The sequence below is a fragment of the Cannabis sativa genome, chromosome 3 (genome assembly GCF_029168945.1).
Source record: "Cannabis sativa cultivar Pink pepper isolate KNU-18-1 chromosome 3, ASM2916894v1, whole genome shotgun sequence".
In the NCBI taxonomy this organism is placed as follows: Eukaryota; Viridiplantae; Streptophyta; class Magnoliopsida; order Rosales; family Cannabaceae; genus Cannabis; species Cannabis sativa.
In genome coordinates, this window is record NC_083603.1 from 17403163 (window position 1) to 17427162 (window position 24000).

At 32.5% G+C, this 24000-nt stretch overlaps 3 protein-coding genes and 1 long non-coding RNA gene across 4 annotated transcripts; 2 read left to right on the forward strand and 2 right to left on the reverse strand.

Moving 5' to 3' along the window:
* Positions 1–1348: 1348 nt before the first annotated feature.
* Positions 1349–3853, reverse strand: LOC133036344 (uncharacterized). The gene is made up of 4 exons (XR_009687002.1): positions 3808–3853; positions 3437–3724; positions 2645–3012; positions 1349–2413 (listed from the first exon to the last, which is right to left on the reverse strand). It is a non-coding gene; the product is annotated as an uncharacterized LOC133036344 (long non-coding RNA).
* Positions 3854–5286: 1433 nt separating this feature from the next.
* Positions 5287–6980, forward strand: LOC115709359 (aquaporin TIP1-1). The gene is made up of 2 exons (XM_030637444.2): positions 5287–6247; positions 6373–6980. Exons 1-2 carry the CDS (start codon positions 5864–5866, stop codon positions 6745–6747), a joined length of 759 nt encoding a protein of 252 aa, XP_030493304.1. The 5' UTR covers positions 5287–5863; the 3' UTR covers positions 6748–6980.
* Positions 6981–13295: 6315 nt separating this feature from the next.
* On the reverse strand, positions 13296–14878 carry LOC133035948 (uncharacterized). Its single transcript, XM_061112398.1, has 4 exons — positions 14630–14878; positions 14193–14494; positions 13667–14117; positions 13296–13586 (listed from the first exon to the last, which is right to left on the reverse strand). Exons 1-4 carry the CDS (start codon positions 14876–14878, stop codon positions 13296–13298), a joined length of 1293 nt encoding a protein of 430 aa, XP_060968381.1.
* A 6117-nt stretch (positions 14879–20995) lies between these two features.
* LOC133035949 (protein FAR1-RELATED SEQUENCE 5-like) lies at positions 20996–23758 on the forward strand. The gene is made up of 4 exons (XM_061112399.1): positions 20996–23194; positions 23295–23426; positions 23533–23610; positions 23708–23758. The coding sequence occupies exons 1-4, from the start codon at positions 20996–20998 to the stop codon at positions 23756–23758; spliced, it is 2460 nt and encodes an 819-aa protein (XP_060968382.1).
* The last annotated feature ends 242 nt before the right edge of the window (positions 23759–24000 follow it).

The following is a 24000-nucleotide window of genomic DNA, read 5'->3' on the forward strand; positions in this document are numbered from 1 at the left end:
TCTTATACCACAAATCTGTATAAATGATTTTTATTTTTTCTTTTTGCTTCAGGAAGTGACCTGATACTTTTAATTTTCTTGGAGAATGAATTTTGTTAAAGCATTAATTCATTATGGAGGAGAGTGGAATGAAAGTAACTGCTACTCAAATTACAAAGTGGCTGGTATACATATTCCAGAGAATTGTTCATTATTTGATCTTGGAAATTTGATCAAAAATGAAATAAACACTACTTGGGACAATGTTGAGATCTCATACCAAGTAACTAAAAGTGAGCCACCGATAAAGATGTTGACTAACAACTCGGTGCTTTTTCACATAGACTTGAAGAAGAGTTGCAATTCTATACTTGAGTTACCATTGTGCATAGAAGAATGTTATTATACTTCATTCCAAAATACGGTAACAATTAAACATATATAATTTTGAAATAATGTTATATGTTAATTAAAAGAATAACTTTAGTTTTTGTGACAGGTTACTAATCATGAATTGATCCAAACACATTACCAACATTCAGAAAAAAATTAAGCTGCAATACACAACATGGGGATTGGTTCCTTGGTACTACAAGCAAGAACAATAATTGAAAGTGAGATATTTGAAGATGGTACCTCAAGTAACCATAATTTCAGAAGACTTGCTGATTATACTAATGAAGTTGCTGACTTCATCATTGAAGAAACTACAAGAAACAAAAGAAAAAGGGAAGAAGATTAGACAATCATTGAAACTCACAAGTTGCAAACATTAGTAGAAGGACAATCATGAGTTTTGTTCTGCTTACTACAAAACTGAAACAATGAAAGCAACTTATGCAGAAACAGTTTATCCTTTGCCACATGAGGATGAATGGAGTCTACCAGAAGAATTGGACATACTTGTCCTACCTCCTAAAGGAAAAATTCCTCCCGGTAGACCAAGGAGGAGAAGGATAAGAGCACGGGGAGAGCCAAGAGTGGTTATGAAGTGTGGACGATGTGGCAAATCAGGTCATAATAGAAAAACGTGCAGAAACCCACCTATGGAGAAGCCACACAAGCCAAGAGAATGATTCATTTACTTTTACTTAAGGATGTTGCTCGTTATATTCATTCATAAAAAAGGAACAAGTTACTAAGGACACCATACTACATAAGGTTGTAATGATTTGTTACATTCTTTACCTTGGGAAAACATTAGTTCTTTTGCTTAAATGAATATTGATCAAACTTTGAATACTTTTTTTTAAAAACAAAATAATAAAAAAAATGAAGAAGAAAAAAGTAACCTAGTGTGTTTGTCATGCTTTACAAAGTAACCTAACTACATAAGAAAGTAACCTAATATCAGTATTTTGAAATTCAATTAAGAAAATTAATTAACCTGGTACCATTAAAATTTCAATTTATACAGATTTGTTTTTGTTTCAAGTATAATTTTAATTTTTTTACTTATAAAATTTGATGTCTTGATTTAATAAAAAAAAGTAACTTAGTATGTCTATTATGATTTATAAAGTAACCTGGTACATAATACAACTCATCATTACTAAATCCAATTTTTATTACTGAAACAAGAATTAGAAGACACCTATTCATTGAAAAAGATTAGGAAAAAAAATAACCAGGTGTGTTTGTCATGCTTTACAAAGTAACCTAACAATATAAGAAAGTAACCAGGTGTGTTTGAAACAAAGTATGAAATCTCAAAGAGCACACTTTGAGACATTAAGAATAAGAACTCAATTTATGTTCACACAAAAAATATAAAACTACTACATCTTTTTCTTCTCGGGTTTTTCAGGTGCGTCTTGAACAACCTTCCTTTTCTTCTTCTCAAGTTTTCTAGGTGCCTCTTCAACATCCTTCTTTTTCTTCTTCTCAGTCTTTTCAGGTGCCTCTGCATCAGTCTTCTTCTTTTCCTTCTCGGGCTTTTCAGGTTCCTCTACATCAGTCTTCTGCTTCGTTTTCTCAGGCTTTTCAGGTTCCTCTACATCAGTCTTGTACCCATCCTCTTGCTTCTTTTTAGCATGATGGTAAAGACAAACAGCAAGGTCATCACGATAATTGGCAATGTTGAGTTTAGGAGATATGCCATTTATGGTGTCATGAATTATGTGATCAGCAAAAGTAATCACAAATGCACCACAGTCACTGCAAATAAGTAGCTAAGATGAATTAATATTAAATTTCAATATAAAAGATCATTGAAAATAAATCATGAATAAACTGATATTAAATAAAAGAGCATGGAAAATAAGTAGCTTGGTACTTTAAGAGAATAATTAGAAAAAACCTTGTTCCATTTAGATGTTTCACCAATGCACTTTCTTTTCACACCACGAGTAGAAGAAGGGGATTGCGTATTTTTAGATGTTTTCTTCGGAGATTCAAAATCAGATGAAGACATTCTCTAAATATGATTAATGACCTGAAAAATAAAGAAGACACAATAAAGAGCTTAGTTTAAGGGAAAAATGATTGCTTAGCAAAGGTCTGGAATCAATATTTGCACATTTACCATAAAGATATATACTGAGCTTGCTGAATGACACATGAATTCCTCTACTTGTTTTTAGGAAAAAAGAAATATAGCATAAAAAGAATGCAAAAACCAATCAATATAAAACTACTGTAGAGAAAATTATTAGTTATATCCTACCGTCTTTATAGGCTCTTCTGGGCGCCCTGTGGCACAATCAATAACAGTGTGAATGCCAACCAACGTTACAGGAATTGTCTCTGGTTTGCTAAGATCTGCCTGCTCCAAAAATACTTCGCAGTGAGTAATTCAACTTCAGGTTACCAAAAATGCTACACAAATTTATCATGTGTATAGGAGCTCAAAGAATAGATAAGCACACCATATTGTAGATAGATACATACCCTTTCATCAACAATAACAAAAATTTTCCCAACTTCATCAGCAGCTACAGAATAAACATCTGAAAGAAACCCAGTGACGGATCTAGCAGACAAGAATCCTCTTGCAAAGGTGGGATCTCGGGTCAATTGTAGTGTTACCCAACCCTGAAATAGAAACATTCAGATTAAAAGGTATAATCAAATGCTAATTGCATGACTTGGAAAATCACAACCATACATGTTGGTTACCCAACAAAGGGAAGGTTACATAATAAAAATGTTTTCGCGATTAAATGATTGATAAGTGTGCTCTACAAGCTATAAACTAAATCCTGTACACCTATATTGAAAGTTAAACTCAGAGAAGCTTTAAATTTATCATGGTTATGAAATGTTAGGTACAAAATACAATTTAAATGCAAAGACATGAAAGTGATGGCTTGGGTCAACTTTGAGTAGAGAAGAAGGGATATTCAATGCAGAAGCATATTATTTTTCTTGGGGTCTTTTAAAACATTTTATCAAACACTTGCAGAGCATTGAGTAATAGTTGAACAGTTCCATGAAAAGTAGAAGCAAGAAAACTAACCAGAGGAGAGGGCAGAGGTGGCTGTCCGAAGAAAAGGGGTCAGAGGACGTAGAGGGACGACGGGACCTCACGATGTTTTATAGGCTCCTCTTTTCGCTTCGACGGCGTAAATCGATGCCTCCTCTTCAGGTAAGATGGAACAATGGTGAAGAGAAATGGTGGAGGAGAAGACAAAGAGGTAAGAGAGAAAACAATGGTGAAGATGGAACAATGGTGAAGAGAAGACAGAGAGGTGAAGAGAAACAATGGTGGTGGAGAAGACAAAGAGGTAAGAGAGAAAATGATTTTCTGGAAAATATAAAAAAAAAAGTTAAAAATATGGAAAAGAAAACCCACATAATAATTTAAAATAGAAAAATACCATAATTTACCTAAAATTAAAATTTATCCATATTTATCTAAACATTTAATAAAAATCCATACTATAGGTAATTTCCACTATATTTTCAATGATGATATGTATTAGTTTAGAAATAAAATATTAAGTATATGTAAGTATAGAAAATCAAATTTCCCAAACTAAACTGTAACGTGAGTTCTTAGGATTTTTTTTAGGAATTTCCTTATTTAGATGTAATACTTCATCAAAAATTATTGAACAATAAATAAAAATAAAATTTAAATATTTTTATTATTATATATGAATAAATATAACATATTTGTAATAAGTATTACATGTAATTAGATTAGATCGATTTTTTAATAATTTTTAAAGTTTTCTCCAAAAATTGATCTAATCTAAATAGAATATAACTACTCACCTCCAATCAAATTTAATTATTATGGATGTCCAATTTTTAATAATTAGATTGAATTTGATTGATTCTGTGTAATTGGATTAGTTTAGAGTAATTAGATGATAAATCAGATCACAATAGTATAGGTAAATACTATTTTGGACTCTGTATTTTGTAAAAATTACCAGTTGGACACTCTATTTTTTTAAATGACAAAATGAACCATGTATTTTCCAAAATTGTACAAATAGGACCCTGAGCTCAATTTTTAACAAATTTATATTTTAATATAACCAACTTTAAGACAATTTTTAACACAAACAGATACAGAAAATATAACCAGTGTTATCATAACATGTGTCGATCGGATTATTATTATATTTTATTTTGACAAAAAATCAATTCAGGTCTTATTTGTACAATTTTGAAAAATACAGGGTCTATTTTATCATTTAATAAAACAGAGGGTCCAATTAATAATTTTTGTAAAACACATGGTCCAATATAGTATGTATCTTAAAAATATTTAATTACAATTAAACTTAGTGTATTATTATATTTTATTTTGAGAAAATACAATATTTAAATTATAATTTAATTAAATAAAGAGAGCGAACAATTATTTTTAAAATGGAAAATGAAATTTATATTTTATAGTTATATAAAAGAAGAAGGCAAAATGATGAATAATATACTGTGGTTGTTAACATTTGATTAAGTCAATATGAATATTAACACATGGATCAGGTGCCACATTGAACGAATAAAATCATTAATAATTATGATTATTTATATGGAAAAGAAATACAATGAAATGAAATAACTTAAGAGGCCAAGGCCTACCCAAGCAAAAGTTTCTTACTAAAGTTTTGTCTTGTATATTTTATTAAACTTATAATTAATCTTCTATTTTATTTTATTTTATTTTTAGAAAAATTCTTTGAGAGAAAATACTCTCCTTAAAACTTCAAGAGTAAAGAAAAAACAAAGAGGGAAAATATTATTTACTTTTTTTTTTTGAGGGAAAAAATATTATTTACTTCATAAATGAGATTTAATGAAAAAAAAATAACTATAAAAGGTTGTAACGTATATGGTTTTTCGAAAAAAGAAGACAAAAGCTTGAAAATATTTTCTTTCTATTTATTAAGATTATGAGAATTATTGTTTCAAAAAAAGAAAGATTATGAAAATTATTTTTTGTAATTGTTTTTTTCTCCAAGTATTTATGAAAGATATAAGGTTGTCCATTTTTTTCTGCTCAATATACGAAAAATAATTGATTTATTCGATCTTTCTAGATGGAGACCAAACAAAATAGACAATATATATCCACTAATGTAAGTATGTTACGTGGCACTTATCACCAATGTACACGTGTCAATCACACAGGACTCTAGCGGCTGATTGCTTCACTTTTTTAGAAATGTAAACATTTTTTTAAAAAATTTCACAGCCTGTCAACCAATCAGCTGTTCACGTTGTAATTATTAAATTAATTAAAAATAAAAATAAAACCGGGAACCGTCTATATCCAGTTTAACAAGCCTCATGTGCTTCAGTATAAGTAAGCTCAGAGAGCTGAGATGTGGAAAACAAACAAGTGCTATAAGCCCCTCTCTCTCTCACTCTCCACTCGTGTAACACACACCGTCCGATCAACAATCTTGATCATCATCACAATATCAGTATGCCGATCAGAGACATCGCCGTCGGTAGACCCGAGGAGGCAACTCAACCAGACGCCTTAAGGGCGGCCTTGGCTGAGTTTATCTCAACTCTGATCTTCGTCTTCGCCGGTTCAGGTTCAGGTATCGCCTTCAACAAGCTCACCGACAATGGTGTCACCACTCCCGCCGGTCTCATCTCCGCCGCCATAGCTCACGCTTTCGCACTATTCGTCGCCGTCGCAGTCGGAGCCAACATCTCCGGCGGACACGTCAACCCTGCCGTCACCTTCGGCGCCTTCGTCGGCGGTAACATCACACTCCTACGTGGCATCCTTTACTGGATCGCTCAGCTCCTCGGCTCCACCGTCGCCGCCTTGCTCCTCAAGTTCGTCACCGGTGGTTTGGTGAGAATAACTTTTTTACTGATTATTTATTAATATTATTATAAGTTTGTTACGATTTAGTTAGTTAGTTATGGAGTAGTCACGAGCTTTATTTTTAATGTGGGTTTTGATTCGGTGTTTCGCAGGCTGTTCCAACATTCAACTTATCTGCTGGAGTTGGAGTATGGCAAGGATTGGTCTTCGAGATCGTGATGACCTTTGGATTGGTTTACACAGTTTACGCCACAGCCGTTGATCCCAAGAAGGGTAATTTGGGCATTATTGCTCCCATCGCTATTGGTTTCATCGTTGGTGCTAACATCTTGGCTGGTGGGGCCTTCGATGGGGCCTCGATGAACCCAGCAGTGTCTTTTGGGCCTGCTTTGGTGAGCTGGAGCTGGGAGAACCACTGGATCTACTGGGCCGGGCCTTTGATCGGTGGTGGTATTGCTGGGCTTGTATATGAGTTCGTCTTCATCTCCCACACCGGCCACGAACAGCTCCCAACCACTGATTACTAAGCCATTTAAAACGATGCTTTAGTTTCACGGCTTGGTGTATTTATTTGGTTTCGAGGGTTTTTTTTCTTTTCATTTTCAATTTGTGTTTAATCTCCACCGTTGATCTTTTCATTATCTCAACAAAATCATGATCATTTTGATCTTTCTCCCTACTCTACCATGTTAATGTTTTGCCCTGTATTGCATTATTGTGTGTGATTATTCGATGGAAGACAGGGTGATTGAATTGATCATTTCTCTCCGTTGTATTTATTATTTTAGCTTTCATTTTCTCCCTTGTAATTTAAAATTAATTCTTCCTTTTAAATAATTTTTGGTTTTTATATATATACCCTATTATATTTGTTCAAAAAAAAAACACCTATTACATAATTCTAATAGTAAATTATTGAAAAGACTGAGGTATTAAAGAACCTAAGATAATTCTATTTTTAAAGAACCTACTAATCTATTACAAATAAATTAATATTTTATAGTAGTTTTTTTTATCCAAAATCTTTTATTATCTAAATACCGTACATTATATTTTCAATAATATTATATAGTATTTTATATTTTAAAATTTATGAATTCTAAATTTAAATTTAATTATTTGTCAATTTAATAAACTTTTAATTATTTATTAAATTTTAAAAAGTTTATTAGATTGACAAATAATTAAATTTAAATTTATTAAATTTAATAAACTTTTAATTATTTATTAAATTTTTATCTCAAAAAAAATTATTTATTAAATTTAAATTTAGGATAGTAAACAGTATAATTTTTCAAAATACAAATTATCAAGTGACTATTATTGAAAAGACTAAGGCATCAAAACTTGGTTTTGGAGAGGTATACACCATTTCTTTTATGCATTAAATTTAACATAATTATTATTATTTTTTTTAGTACAAAACATAATTTTTTTACAGTTCAATTAAAAGAAACACACACTAAAATACTATATTGCAATGTGTAAAATACATAAATGGTAATTTACGGCATAAATAGCGGTAATAATACTAGTTATTAAATGTTAAGTAAATTGCTACGGGATAATTTTTAATTGGTCCAAATTACTCACAAAGTTCCAAAATTATAATCTTATTATTATTACCGTCAAAAATTAAATTTCAATATTTATTTAAAATTACAAATTAAATTTAAATATTTATACTATAAATTACTCAACTTTTTATATTAGAAATAATCGAAACCAAATCATATATTACGTAAATAAGGACAAAAGAAGATGCTAACTTTGTTTAAAAGGATTAACTCTACTGACTTATGTCACCTAGTGATTGTATGCGTATAAATTCGAAAAACTTCGATGATTATATTAATAAGAACTTAAAAATTTAATAATATAATATGTATTTTAAGTACTATTTTATACTTGGACACATTCAGAGATCAACATCTCATAAACTCTATCCGCTACATCTTACTAGTGAAATTGAAAAATATAAGAATAATAAAAAAAAAAAAGATTGGATAAGTATGACATGCATGTTAGAGTATTTCATTTACTTATATGAAAGAGAAATACTAAAAAAGTCACCGTGCCTAACATTTTTTTATGTGTTATTTTTATTATTGGTTTAATTAAATACCGTGTCTCATATAATTTAATATAATTATTTTTAAAGATATTGTTAGTCAATCGCAAGATAACACATCTAAAAATGTTAAACGATAAAAAAAAAAGGATTTTGTTTAGAAAAGCCCCTTAAAAAAAGAAAGAAAAACTCAAGCTGTACTACGGGTAATAACCTAGATACCAATTCTCAATTTAATCCAACACTCATTTGATGATAAATCATAAAGAGATTTTTTTTTTGACACCAAAATCATGAAGAGATCTAGAAAGCACATTTGGGTTAATCCAATATATAATTGATTACCCCCTTTGTGAATTACGTGAAATTAAAAGTCAAAAAAATAAATCTTTCTCTCATCAATAATGTCACTCTTGAAGACTGATATACAATAGTGTCATATTACATAGTTCATTTCCCACTACTCCTACTTACCCAAAAGCATGGGCAAAAGTTAATAGAACTACCACTGCTTGCTGCTGCTATAAATCGCAATGTGTAGAAGCTGCTATTCTTTTTATTTATTTATTTGTTTATTTTTTTATATTTATATATAAATATAAACGTCACGTCACCTTCACCTCTTTTGGTGCCATGTTATGCTACTTACTTTACTGGCTAGCTTGGCCCATGGCAATTGGCAACTTGTGTGGGATTGATTTTGATTTTGACCTCTTCTTCCTTCACAATGTTTAATTTACATTATTCATAAAACGAATGCTACATCTTATTATTACTCTATTCACAAACCGCCTGTGTTTGTAAATATATATATATATACATATATAAGCTTCACTTAAAAAGAATTCCCTTTAATATATACCTATTATGTAGTGATTATATTACTCTGTATGGTGAGGCCAATATTTTTAATTACGAGTAATGGAATTGTGGTAGGTTAGAACTTGTTGAGAAAAATCATTAATGGACGTACAGTTCATATCATCATGTACATCTACTTTAATTTCGCTCATTTGAATTAGGTCACCGCCACTTTTTATCGACCTAAAAAGCCGTTCTATTCATCCACATTATTTTCTCTCTCTTTTTTTTTTTTTTTAAGAAAAATTAATGTATATGCATAAGTTCTGAGCTGTACATATATAACTTAAATTAATAATATAAGTAAAAAATGCAGTGAAACTACTCAATTTGTTACACTTACAAATACTCCAAATCAAGATATATTTTTTAAAACCATAAATTAAAATAAATATATATAGTTAAAAACCTACTTCTACTAAAAAAAAAAAACACATATTTTTTATTAGGCTAGAAGACCCATAACCTGTGTAATTGTTCGAATAATATGAATGAATTCCTTAAAAAAAAAACTACTTTTAACTCAAAATATATAGATAGATATTTGGATTACAACGTATACGGTATACGTACCCTAAAAGACAAGTTATTAATAGGTTTTTTATTATTTATTTTAGGTATATACTGTAAGACCCTTGGAATGTCCATACAATCGTGATCAATTAACATGCAAATATACGATTAATAAACAAAACAATATTATACTAGATATTTATATGTATCATTTGTAGGAAGAAATATTCTATATAAATATGTATTAGTTGTAATATGAACTAATAATTAATATAGATTCCTCTCAATTTAGGGAACTATACGTACAGGGCCAAACATGTGATACTCTGGACCAGATTTATTGCATTGCTTGCACTGCCCTATATGTGTTTCTTATATAAAGTAGAGGACCCATTTTTTATTGTTGTTACGGATTTTTTTTAATAGACATTCTAATAACATAATTGATGTCAATTAATTTAATACCCTTCTATTAACGTAACACGCCAACATCTTTACTGTAAAATCAAAATAATCCCATACTATCTCAAAAATGACATGCAATCTCACTATATCAACGCGACACAATCTTCTATTAATCACGGGACTATATCTTCTTTAAAGAGCACGTGAAACACAAAAGCATAAACGAAACCTATAAATTTACAACTCGAACCATTCTCACCAAAAAAAAAAAAAAAAAAAAAATCAATTAAAGACCAAAAAAGCTTCATTAACATACTGATGAAGCATCAATAATCGATGTCGTTCTCAAACTACAAAAAAGATCTGCAATTTATTTCTATGGGGTTTATACATTTGTGCAAGTTAGACAGTTATGCTAGTTAGAATTTTGTTAGTTAAATTCTGTTAAGTTTGTTAGCTCAGTAACACGTGTATTGGGTCTATATATTAAGACCATTTGTTATTTAGTAGCTTGAGAGAAAAGGTTGAGGATGTGTGTTATTGTAAAGGGTCTGAGAATTGTATAACTCATGTTTCTCGAGTGAGCCATTTCAGTAGGAGCAAGACTCCATTTTGTTCATGTTTTTCTGTCCCTGTTGTGTATCAACTCTGAGCATCATCTTCAATTAATAAAGGCAAAGCCTCAAGGTAGTTCCACCCAAGGAGTAGATCTAAGATTTTCTGCTTGTGATCGAACCTTGTAATTCAAGTGTTCCCATACTCTGTTTTTTTTTTTCATACTGTGCATTGTTAGCTTTAGTTTTCTTTGTTATTCTTTGATTTCAGTGTATTTGTTATGTTCTTGGAGGGTGATTGAATCACCACAAATTGTATCAAAGCACAAGTTTCTATTGTGAAACTAAGAACCGTGATAATCAAAGTTAAAGAACAAAGATGGCAACTACAAGATTTGAAGTGGGTAAATTTACAGGAGCCAATGACTTTGGTCTTTGGCGAATCAAGATGAAGGCACTGCTCGTGCATCAGGGTATTGCAAGGGCCATAATGGAAGCTGGCTCTAAAGAAGGAGAGGAAGCCAAGAAAGTTTCTTAAGAAACTGAGATGAAAGCTCATAGTGCCATTTTGTTAAGCATAGGAGATGAAGTCCTTTGAGAAGTTGTTGATGAAGAGAATGGATTGGGATTGTGGAACAAACTTGGATCAATATACATGAAGAAATCTCTGGCAAAAAAACTCTATTTGAAGAAGAAGCTTTACACCGTGATAATTGATGAAACCAAGGAACTCAGGAAGTATCTTGATGACTTCAACAAACTAATCTTAGACTTAAACAACATTAGGGTTCGAAATGAGGAAGAAGATCAAGCTATTCTACTATTAAGCTCCTTGCCTAAAAACTATGAACATTTTGTGGATACGATCTTACATGGCAAGGATACCTTAACTATGTTTGAAAGTAAATGCTGCACTCAATTCAAAAGAAATTTAGAAGAAGGTTGATGACATATCAGAAATTGGTTGTGAAGGGTTGTTTGTTCAAGGAAGAACTGAAAAGGGAGACTTCAAGAAATCAAAGATTGGACACAAGTCAAATTCCAAAAACAAAATTCCAACTGGGAAGAAATACTTTTACTATAAGAAAGATGGACATTTCAGAAATGAATGTTACCTATTAAAGAACAAGCTTAAGAGAGATAAGAGTAAAAAAAAAGGTGAAGCAGATGTTGCATCTAGTGGCTATGATTCAATAGATGTTCTAGTTGTCTCAATTAAAGATTCAAGAGGAGAATGGATCCTTGATTTTGGCTATTCATTTCACATGACTCCAAATAAGGATATGTTCACCAGCTATGAAGAAAACTCAGTTGGTACAGTTCTTCTAGGAAACAATAAGGCATGCAAGATTCTTGGAATTGGCACAGTTGACATGAAGATGCATGATGGCATAACTTGAATAGTACAAAATGTGAGGTATGTGCCTGATCTAAAAAAAACTTGTTGTCAATTGCTATGTTTGATAATCATGGCTATACTATAAAAATAGATAATGACACTCTCAATATCTTACAAGGTTCTCTAGTGGTTGATACTACATGATTGGAACTGCAGTTAGGAACAACATCACCTACTGTCAATAATGTCAACAATGACAGTATAGACCTATGGCATTTGAGGCTTGGTCATGTTAGTGAGAGAGGCCTCATTGAACTTGACAAGCGTGGATTGTTTCTTGGTGGATTAAGTGGCAAACTTGGTTTCTGTGAAGAGTGTGTTTATGGTAAAAGTTGCAGAGCTAAATTCTCTACTAGACAACACTACTAAGAAAAAACTAGCCTATATACACTCTGATCTCTAGGCTCAATCTAGAATCAAGACTCTAGGAGGTGCAAGCTATTTTATTAGCATCATAGATGACTTCTCAAGGAAAGTATGTGTGTTCCTCTTGAAGAGCAAGGATGGGGCTTTCAACACTTTTGTCAACTGGAAAAAGTTAATTATAAATCAAACCAGATGTAAAATTAGAAAGCTAAAGACTGACAATAATTGGGGATATTGCTCAAAGAAATTTGATGACATCTGGAAGGAACATGGGATAGCTAGACACTTAACAGTTAGGGATACACCTCAGCAAAATGGACTTGCTGAAAGAATGAATAGAACTCTCATTGAGAGAGTAAGGTGTATGCTAGAGGGTGCTGAAAGAATGAATAGAACTCCATTTGGTTTTGGGACGAGAACATGAATGGATATCCACGAGGGATAGAACGATTCACGTATAAAGTCGTTAACCAACAACTTGTCTACTTCCTGCTTGAGTGCCCTTTACCTCTTGGAATCCAAGGGTCATCTCTTCTGTCTCTTGGCTAGGTAATTTGGGTCGAAATTCAAGTGGTGACAGATGATCTTAAGGTCAATCCCTACCATATTTGAGTGGCTCTAGGCGAACTGATCTTGCTTTTCCCTCAAAAAACTTATTAGTTGCTATTTTAATTGTTCATCCAGGTTCTTACCAATGAATACACACTTTGTGAGATTTCTAGGATCTAGAACAACCTCTTCCAATTCCTCAATTGGTTTCAATGAATTTCGTTCATCTTGAATCCGAGGATCAAGATCCTCATCCTGCTTCTCACCCTCCTCAATCATGACTACCATTAGTTGGTGACCGACCTTTTTATTCTGCAGCTCTATGCGGTAGCATTCGCGAGCCAGCATTTGGTCACCTCACACTACTCCCACATTTGTCGGTGTCTGAAACTTCAAGGATAAGTGCTTAATTGAATTGATTGCCCCTAGTCCAATTAACGCTGGTCGACCCAATAGTATGTTGTAGGCTGATAGCAGGTCGACAATAAGAAAGTCTTGCATAATATTGGTGGATAAAGGTTCTTCGCCCACGGTTAATGGGAGCTCAATTATTCCATGACTGGTGACACTGTTACCTGTAAATCCACATAGATTTACCATGCAAGGTTTTAATTTGCTTTTTCTAGCCCCATTTTCTTCAGTGTATCCCTATAAAGGATATTCACTGAACTTCCGTTATCCACCAACATCCTTTTTACCCTTTTGTTGGTGAGCTAGATGGTAATTACCAGTGGGTCGACGTGAGGATACCTCAGGTGTTTTGCATCTTCCTCCGAGAACACAATTGGAGGTTCTTCAATCTTAGCTCTTTTAGAAGGTTTTCGAGCAAAAGTAGACTGCTCGTTCTTAACTTCTTTTTCATATCTCTTTTGGGCATTGTTACTTTCCACAGTAATATGTGGTCCTCTTGTGATAACCAGAATATCCTCTTCTTTGAGAGGAGAAGGTTGTAATCTTTGGTTGCGTAGGTTATTAGGCGGATTAGGCTGGTTTTGTCCATCGCCTGGTCGCTTCACATATTGCCTGAAGTGACCCCGCACGATAAGACTTTCTATCTCGTCTTTCAGTTGATGACATTCCTCTGTCGTATGCCCAATGTCCTTGTGATACTTACAAAACTTGGTTGCATCTCTCTTATGTCTCGCATGCCTCATGGGCTCAGGTTTACGGAAAGCGACCCTGTGCTCATGTGCGAGATAGATATTTTTTCGAGTTTCATTAAGCTCGGTTTAAATAGTGTAGATTGGCACGTACTTGGCATGCTTCTTCTGTTTCTTCTTGTGCTTGGCCGATTCCTTGGAGTCATCTTTCCTTTTAGAGCCTCTTGGATTATTAGCCTTCGTTGAGATAGTACTTGTCGAGATAGTGCTAGGTTTAGTTCCCGAGCCAGTCTTTAACAACTTCATCTCTTTTCTTGCTTCCTCTTTTTGAACAAACATCTGAGCTCTTTCATTGAACTCACTAATGTTCTTCACTAGGCGACCCTGTAAGTCATCCCATAGCTCGCCTCCAACAGTTGAGAGATCAGTCGTGATCCCTACTTGAAGGGTAGTGAGCTGGATACTATCATTCAAATTTCTTACTCTCGCAGTAGCTATATTGAAACGACTTAAGTATGCCTTAAGTGTCTCGCTTGGCTGCTGCTTTATGTTTGTAAGAGAAGACGCTTTGGGTCACCTATCCCTTGTTACCTGGAACTGTTTCTTGAAGTCCTTAGACAACTGTTCCCAAGAGGTGATTGAATGATGTGTAAATTTGTTGAAATAGTTGCTCACTGCCCCAACTAGCGAGGTAGGGAATAAAAGACACCGTAAATTATTCGTAACATTGCTGGCTTGCATGATAGTGTTAAAATTATTCAAGTGCGCGACTGAATCTGTAGTCCCATCGTATGACGAGACGTGAGGGTTCTCGAATCCTTGAGTGAATTTAGCACTCATGATATTTGGGTGGAAAGGCTCGAGCTCCTCGTCCGAGTCGTAACCAGGCAGTTTCCTAAATTCCCATCTTGGTACCTCCTGAACTTGTCTTCTAACTCGTTGATTTGAATTGGATATGATCCTCTTGCTTTTGATAGAGTTGTTGATGAAGGTTAGGTTTTTTCAGGTTCAATTGATTATGGAGATCCGACTGTTGTGGATCATAGTTACTCACGTACCTTGTCCTTGAGTAACTTTCTGTTCTACTTGTGCTCGTACTTTCTCGATCAGTACTGCGACGAGTTCTATCTCCTCCTCACGTAGATCAACTAAGAGTTCTTGTACGTCTAGATTTGGAACTTGTCTCGTCACATACTAGCCTTCTCTTATGAGAACAGGTTGATACATGCCCCTTGCTGGGGTTTGTATGTGCCCTTTCCCTATCAATGCGAGAAGGACGCTGACGATGTCTCGGGGGCAACCCACATGTCCTAGGTTGAGTCTCAGGATCTCTCTCGTTGTCACGAGGGATTCCCTGTTCCCTAGCTTGAGGTTGCCTCCTACTTGCATTCCTGCAAGAAGATTCCGGTAAATCACGGTTTCCATTCCCCTGGGTTGTGCGTCCCCGGGGTCTTGGAGGTTCTTCTTGACGACGAGCGTGGCCATTTGGTTGCTCATCATCACGGGCATCCTCAGTCTCCCTAGGTTGTTCATCCTGAGCATTTTGAGGGTCCCCCTGAGTTGTCTCCTGCCTCCTGGTTCGGGTGTCGCGATGTCTGCTTCGTGGCCTCCTCACCTCAGGATTAGGTTGGTTTCGAGCGCCATTCTCCTGAGATGCCCTGGCTGTGGCTGCCTCCTGTTCCAACTCAGCATTTCGTCACTTTGCCTCCTCCAACTGTCGCTTGAGTTGGCGATTTTCCAACTCAACTAACGGAACATACTTATTAGGGTCATAAAAACCCCCACTTCTAAGAGTGCCGCCGCCGTCATTGTTGGGAACTGTTGGAAATATTTTACCAGGATCTAGATTTACTAACAAGTATGTTTTATTAACATCCTAATATGAATTCTAAAACAATGAAATAAATACATATAAAGTTTAGGAAACCTTACATTGGGTGCAGCGGAATATAATGACTCATTCTGTTCAGATCTCTAGCCCTTGATTCCTTTCTGTAGCAGAGCATTATCAAGATCTGAACATGGATCTCTTTCTCTCCTTCCTTGATGCTGATTCTCCTTCTTGTTGATTGGATTCTTCACAATCTTCCACACTATGATTGAGATACCACTTGATGTGTGTGGGAACTCACTCATTCACTCAAGGTTCGAAAATTGAAGAAGAAAATGAGAGGAAAAGTGGCGGCTTGGGTATAGGAAAGTAAGCTTAGAATATTCTCTGAAGGAATGAGATGCATCATCTTTTTCCTGAAGCCATCACTACCTATTTATAGGTAACCACTTAGGTTTAGGTTAGATTTATTTGGCATTAAAATAATGAAAAAATAAATGGAAAATTAAATGCATAGTGGCCGACCATGTATAGGATAATGGGCCCCACTTGTAATTTTGCCATTTTGTCATTTTTCATCCCATTTTTCTCAAAAACGCCAGTTTTCCAATTCAACCACTTAAATGATAATTCCAATTATTTAATAACTAAAAATTAATTATTAAATAATATTGTCATTTAATATATTTATTAATTAGACATATAAAGTCTCTTAATTAACAAATAAAACTTAAAATCTCTTTTCTTCACAATTTTGCCCTTGCTTAGTGAAAATTCATAAACTAGACATAGTCTAACTTTAGAATTATAATTGATTAATCAAAATTAATTAGCTGAGTCTTACAAGAAGTATGGTCTCAACTAGTATGGGGACATGAGCCTATATAACCGAGCTTCCAATAGGCAGATCAAGAATTTACCGAGTAAATTCACTAACTTATTAATTCCTTGTTGAATCCACACATAGAACTTAGAATTGCACTCTCAGTCATATAGTACGCTCTATATGTTTTATGATATAGATACACTATAGATTATCCATTGTTATAATCCTAATTTGATCAATGATCCTCTAATTGATGATCTACATTGTATAGGGACTAAATTACCGTTACACCCTTTCAATGTATTTTATCCTTAAAACACTTAGCTCCGTATAAATGATATTTCAGCGAAGTGAAATGAGTACTCAACCATTTATCTCTGTTTAGCGAAGCTCGAAGGAAATCATCGTTTCACTTCTAAATACCTATAGAAGTTATAGATTCCATATCTATGTTAGCGCTCTCACTCAATTATACTATCATGTTCCAAAAATGTACGTATCACCCTGACCGAAAAAGTAGGCTTAACTAACAAATTAAAAAACATGTATAATACTCTTGAGATCGAACCTAACCATATCAGGATTAAGATCATTTGATCTAGGATCAACTAGGTGATATTGAATTGAATAGATATTACGGTAAATTTAACATATCTAATCAAAGTTCAATATCGGTCCCTTCCGATGTATACTCCATACATCCGATACTGGTAAATTTTGCAAATGCCCCGGAATGGACATAACACTTATCCAAGGTGTAAGAATACCTATCGCTGATTACCATGCCAGTCTAAATTCAGTGAACTGAAAAATCAGGGAATAAACTTTCGAACATATAATCAAGATTATATTCAACTGTGCTGGCAACACTATAATCATTAACAAATACATATGTTCTGGACCTACTAGAATTTATACATTAAACAATCATGAAATAAATCATGTGAACTATGGAACATAAAATGTTATTTCTGATCTTTATTAACTAATAAATCTGATTATATTGAAATGAGTTTTGCTTAGGGCACAAAACCCAACAGGAACTTCATTCCCAGTTTTTGGGTTTTAGCCACCTTCAGGTTGGCTTCTCCTTGAACGTGTCGATCGTGTAGATCGAGTTGTTCGTGAGTTGGGAGGCCTTTGTGAGCCCGCCAGCTCTTTTCCAGGGCGGTGAGTTATTTCTTCAGGATGAGTATTGTCATTTTCTCCGTTGTCAGCCATGGAGAAAAGTTTTTCCTTTTGTTAGGAGGGATTTTTTTTTAGCTTTTTTCACGTAAGCTTTCAATGAAAGCACCAAACTGTTAACGCAGATTTTCGTTAATGATAAAAAAGCCTATTTCGTGATAGGATTAGCACAGAAATTAGTTGTAATGTAATAAAAAATAATAAAGCAAGAACAGCACAAAGGTTTTACGTGGTTTTGCAGTTAAAATTCTGCATAGTCCACGAGTCAATCTTATTCAGATTATTCTGATACAAACTAGGGTTTTTTCTCTCAAGGATTTTCCGTCCCTTTTTCTGTACATTCTGCCCCTATTTATAGTGACATAGGGTGGCAGTTAATTACAATCAGATACGAATCCCACAATAATATTTCTTTAAAATCGTGGGCCTTAAGTACGCACCATGTAAATAAATGTGGTTATTATTTAAAAAATCACACAGTTGTGATTTATCCGCTTTTAATGGGTCAATGCTGACGTAGATTTAGATACGCTGCAAAGTGTATCTCGCTGGGAACTTGAATAACAACAATAATCCTGGCAGCGAGCTAGAGCTTTTCCCATATCTTTCTGAGGTTGATACTGTAAATCCCGTAGTTTCTGCGATTGAAGACATAACATTCCATCTGATAATCGCAGTTCTTGGTGATAAGGTGAACTTCAGTAGTCAACATCATTTGAATGTCAGCTTCTTTTTGAGAGAGTTGACTCGACAGAGCAGTGGATCTCCTTGAAAATTGTCTAGAGCTCATTAGTGAATGCACTCAGATTCTTCAAGTTGTTATACTTAGTATAATGTATATTATACGCTAAGTGTTCTAACAACCCCCACATCTTGTCAACACCTTTTTATGCGTAGCGAAATTGATGTCTCGCTATGCATTATTGATGTCATCCTTATGTGGTGTCTTCTGACGCGAAATAATTTTTTGTCAATACGTGAATTAATAGTTCGTACATCCTTGTCTCTCTTAAGACTATACAGTCAACGAGTTATAGATATACTCTATTAACTCCGCATTTAATGAGTTATTCCATTTAATATTCTTTAATATAATTGCCATTATATTTGTTGATTGTATTCTCCAAGGTTGACACGTGTCATCCTCTGAAGTGCGAACTGAATTTCGGGTATACATATGTAAACGTAAGTGATCCAATCCAATTCACACATATTTATATATTTAAAAAAATTATATGTACAATTAATATTTTAATTTTAAAAAATAGTAATTTAATAATCTAATACATATAATACAAATATATTTCAAAATTTAGTAGATCAAATTTATATTTTATTCTTATTTTTAAGAAAAATATAATTTAAAGCAAAATTGAACAATTCTTTATACATGCAATTTTTTTTTCTTCTTTCTTTGAATTTTTTATTTTATTTATTTTACTTTGTTGTTGAAGACATAAAAGAATAGTAATTTATTTTATTTTATTTTATTGTTAGTTACGAAGAAACGATTTTTTTTTAATAAATATTAAAAAATAACTATTCTAAAATCATCGATCCAATTCAAACTCACACTTTTACGAATTAGCTTGTATTACATTTAAGTTATTATGGTGATTGGATTAGATCCAAAATATGAAATCCGCACTTAGTGCGAATTGAATACTTGTACTATGAGCAAAATAGTGGGAACTGAATACATGTACTATGAGCAAAATAATGCGAATTGAATAGGATGAACACTCCTAATTTTTACTTTATAATGTTTTTTAAATAAATATTTTTTATTATATTTATTTAAATTACAATGTTGCATTGACGTGTAAATAATCTCATCCACATCAACATTTTTTATGTCAAAATTTAACAGAAATATTAATTTTTAAATGAAAAATAAAAAAATAAACAAACAAACAAAAAGAATTACCATTTTACAGCACATGGTGAATAGTTTAGAAACTACATATTTTTAACTGTTTGAAAAAATCTAAAAGCACAATAATACATAAAGGATAATTTGTTGAGCAAATATTTTAAATAACTTTATTTTTGATAAATATTAGTTTCGTATAATCACTTCTTTTAAGGGATAATCACTTTGCTTAAGTACTCTTGATAATTTTTTACAGAAAATATTTATTTTTGTTTTTTTAAACATCTTTGTTAAAAATATTTGTTGTCCTACCTCAATAAGACTATATTTGCAAATATATATACATATATATATATAAATATATATATATAGATATAAAATAATAAAATACTATATTTACTTTGCAAATTAAATGTTATAAAAAAATGATCAATTTTCACCAATTAGAGCCTTTCATAAATTATTTGTTTGATCGATTGCGGATATCTATATCAGTACGTAAGGGAGCCAAATTCCCTGTCCCATATCCCTGTCCCAATATATGTCCCAACCAATTATATTATAGCAACTCATTTAATTTGCCACATAAGTATTTAACAGACTTTATAATTCTACAAATATAGTAACACCGTTAGTATTCCTGTTAGTATTCCTCTCTCTCCAGCATTAATTCTCCATTACAATTAATTAAATGAATTAATATTATTATTTTAAAAAAAACTTTTCAAATTCAGTTTCCCTTTTTCATCTATTACTCAAAAAACTCCATTAAGTTTTTCATTTTATTTTTCTCAGAAAAACTCTTCTCCACATTCCATTTTGGCTCTTTCTCTATCAATTTTTGTAGCTCTTCTTCACACAAGATTTTCCTACTGTACAAGGTTAGTAATTTATATATACTCTGTATTTTATATTTTGTTTCATTTTTTTAATTATAAAAACCAACATGGATATAATATTAGTAGAATCTATATCATATATCCTTTAACTAATAAGGTTTAAATCTTTTCATCAATAGATATATATATATATAATATATACTGAAATTTATAATATTTGATTTGGTGATTAAACTTTTGTAGAAAAATAATTATTTTCCTCAATTTGTGATATAGGTTTAATGATATAATGTTTTCTAATAAAATTAGAATTTTAAATTATAAAAATAATGTTATATATTCTATAATCTATAATATTGTTTTGTTTGCTATATAATTTTTTTTTTTATAATTATTGAAGATGATGGACTCAACTAATTTAGTGGGTGAAGATTTACAATCACGTCGGAAAATAAATTTTGAAAGTGAAGATGGAATATTGTCTTCAAATATTGATATAAAATCTCTTCATTCTAAAATTGAGGATGAGGCAATACCAAAGATTGGTATGGAATTTATTACTGAAGGGGAAGCTTACGATTTTTATAATGCTTATGCCTATAAAATAGGTTTTAGTATTAGAAGAAGCAAAATGCATAAAGATTTAGATGGACGGATAACAGATAGAATATTTTGCTGCTCATGTGAAGGTCATCGAGAAAAAGATAAACGAGATGCTACAGTAAAATCTCATCGTGCTGAAACGAGATTTGGTTGTTTGGCAAGAATGAAAATTAATTCTCATCAAAATAGTAGATATCGTGTGGTTGATTTTGTTATGGAACATACACATGTTACATCAAGTCCTAGCAAAAGTCATTTACATAGATCTCAAAGAAGATTGACTCTAGCCCAAGCAGCTGAAATTGATTTAGCTGACATCTCAGGAATTACGCCTAAGGCGAGTTATGATTTAATGGCTAGGCGAGTTGGTGGGCGTGAGAACCTTGGATATACTATTGTTGATTGTCGAAATTATTTGCAAAGCAAACGAACAATTCAAATGAGATTGGGAGATACCGGTGGTATTCTAGAATATCTTCAAAGGATGCAATTAGAAGACCCTGCTTTTGTTAGTGCCATACAAGCTGATGAAGATGACATGATAACTAATATCTTTTGGGCAGATGGAAGAATGATGGCGGATTATTTCTATTTTGGTGATGTTGTTTCCTTTGACACAACTTACAAGAAAAATAAAGAGTGTCGACCATTTGCAATGTTTGTTGGTGTGAATCATCACAAGCAATCTATTATCTTTGGAGCTGCATTGTTATATGATGAAACTGCTGAAACATTTGCTTGGTTATTTGACACTTTTGCTAAAACAATGTCAGGGAAAAAGCCAAAGACTATTCTTACTGACCAAGATGCGGCAATGGAAAAAGCTCTAGAGTCTCAATGGCCAGAAACAACTCATCGTTTATGCATTTGGCATATATATCAGAATGCTGCAAAAAATCTTAGTGGGGTTTTTGAAAAATTTCGACAGTTTACAAAAGATTTCAGTAGTTGTATTTATGATTATGATGAGAAGGATGAATTCATTGAAGCTTGGAATAGTATGCTTGAGAAATATGATCTTAGAGACAATAAATGGCTTAAAAAAATGTTTAATTTGAGAGAAAAATGGGCATTGGTATATGGGAGAGAGACATTTTGCGCAGACATGACAACTACTCAACGAAGTGAAAGTATGAATAATGTAATTAAGAATTATGTTAGCTACAAGCATGAAATACCAAGATTTTTTCAACATTTTCAAAGATTAGTTGAGGATCGTCGATATGATGAGTTGAAGGCTGATTTTAAAGCAACTCAAACTTCATTGTCATTGTCTTTACCAGTAGAAATTTTGAAGCATGCTTCAATTATTTACACTCCAGCTGTATTCAGAATGTTTGAGAAAGAATTGTGCAATGCCTACGATTGTGCTATAAATATTCAAGGTGAGGTTGGAACAGTGGCAAAGTATACAGTGATTCCTCATGGAAAGATTTTTGAGCACACTGTTACATATAATTCTTTTGATAATACAGTGACATGTAGCTGTAAGAAATTTGATTTTGCAGGAATTTTATGCGCACATATTTTAAAAGTATATTCGTCTAGGAATGTCAAAAAAATTCCTTGTGAATATATTTTAAAGAGGTGGACAATGCATTCAAAAACTGGATTTTCCACAACTATGAATTGCAAGAGTGTGTCTACTGAGGATGCAAAAGCAAACATGGCAAAACGTTACAAAGAAATTTGTAGAATGCAAACTCAACTTGCAACAAAAGCCGCCGAAGATGAAAAAGCATACAATATTGTTGTTTCCGCGTTTACTAAGATTTTTATAGATTTGGATGCAAGTGATGTAGCTCAGGGGAAAGAGATATCGACTTCTACTACCATACATAATGACATTGAAAATAAAACAAGTAACGAAACGGGTGATAAAATTAAAGGGTTCAAGACTAAAAGGAAAGCTCATGTGGGATCTAGAAGACTTAAAGGTGCACTTGAGAGAGCAAAAAGTAAGAAAAAGATTGTCCATGAAGATTCTCCATCACAAAAGGTAATATTTACTTAGTTTTATATATTGTAATTTCTAACTGTTTCATAGTCTTTCTCCTATATAAGTTATAAGTGTGCATGCTTTTATCATTATGTTGCAGGATTTTCATAAAGAAAAAGCAAATGATCAAAGCCATAGCAGAATTGGAATACCTTTTTTGTCTACTAATAATTCTTTTCAAGATAATATGCCATCTTCATCAGCAAATATAGTTTCATTCCAGCAAAAAGAAGTAACTATATTCTGTTTTATTTGCTATTTATTCTATGTTTTGTTTATCAAACTTATTTTTAAATAATTATTTCAATAATAATTATATTTAAAACTATTAATTGCAGGTTATACCATACACTTATAATTTTGATGGTTATGAAGATATGAATGAAACAACGAGTATGGTTGAACTATTACAGCAGGTATGTAATTATATATAAATATATATATTTATATGTAGTGTTTATTTTTAATTTTATTAAACTTGAAAATTTATTTAGTATAATTTTGTTTTTGCAGGCTATATCAACTCCTACCACATTTAAAAGATTTACTAGCAACTATTTTTAATATTATGCTATGGGCAATCATTTTCAAAAGCCACAGTAGTGAATTTTTTTTTTTAGAAAGAGCCACAGTGGTGAATTGAGTCTTTGCATTTTGAGACATTAAATTTCTAAATTATTAAATTATGAAGTTTTTAGCATAAATAAATTTTGTTGCTTCATAGTCACCATTTTCTTTTATTGAATTCACGAACTCTTTTTTTTTTATCAAATTTTGTGGCTGTGGAAACAAGTAATATAATGAAG

Bases quoted from the DNA above. Each gene is read 5' to 3' on its own strand.
- LOC115709359 (XM_030637444.2), top strand. From the start codon at position 5,864: ATGCCGATCAGAGACATCGCCGTCGGTAGACCCGAGGAGGCAACTCAA. The intron at 6,248-6,372 runs GTGAGAATAACT...GGTGTTTCGCAG, and splicing joins AGTTCGTCACCGGTGGTTTG to GCTGTTCCAACATTCAACTT.
- LOC133035948 (XM_061112398.1), bottom strand. From the start codon at position 14,878: ATGAGTGCTAAATTCACTCAAGGATTCGAGAACCCTCACGTCTCGTCA. The intron at 14,118-14,192 runs GTACGTGCCAAT...ACATGAGCACAG, and splicing joins AAACAGAAGAAGCATGCCAA to GGTCGCTTTCCGTAAACCTG. The intron at 13,587-13,666 runs GTAATTACCATC...TATCCTTTATAG, and splicing joins ATCCTCACGTCGACCCACTG to GGATACACTGAAGAAAATGG.
- LOC133035949 (XM_061112399.1), top strand. From the start codon at position 20,996: ATGGACTCAACTAATTTAGTGGGTGAAGATTTACAATCACGTCGGAAA. The intron at 23,195-23,294 runs GTAATATTTACT...ATTATGTTGCAG, and splicing joins AAGATTCTCCATCACAAAAG to GATTTTCATAAAGAAAAAGC. The intron at 23,611-23,707 runs GTATGTAATTAT...TTGTTTTTGCAG, and splicing joins TGGTTGAACTATTACAGCAG to GCTATATCAACTCCTACCAC.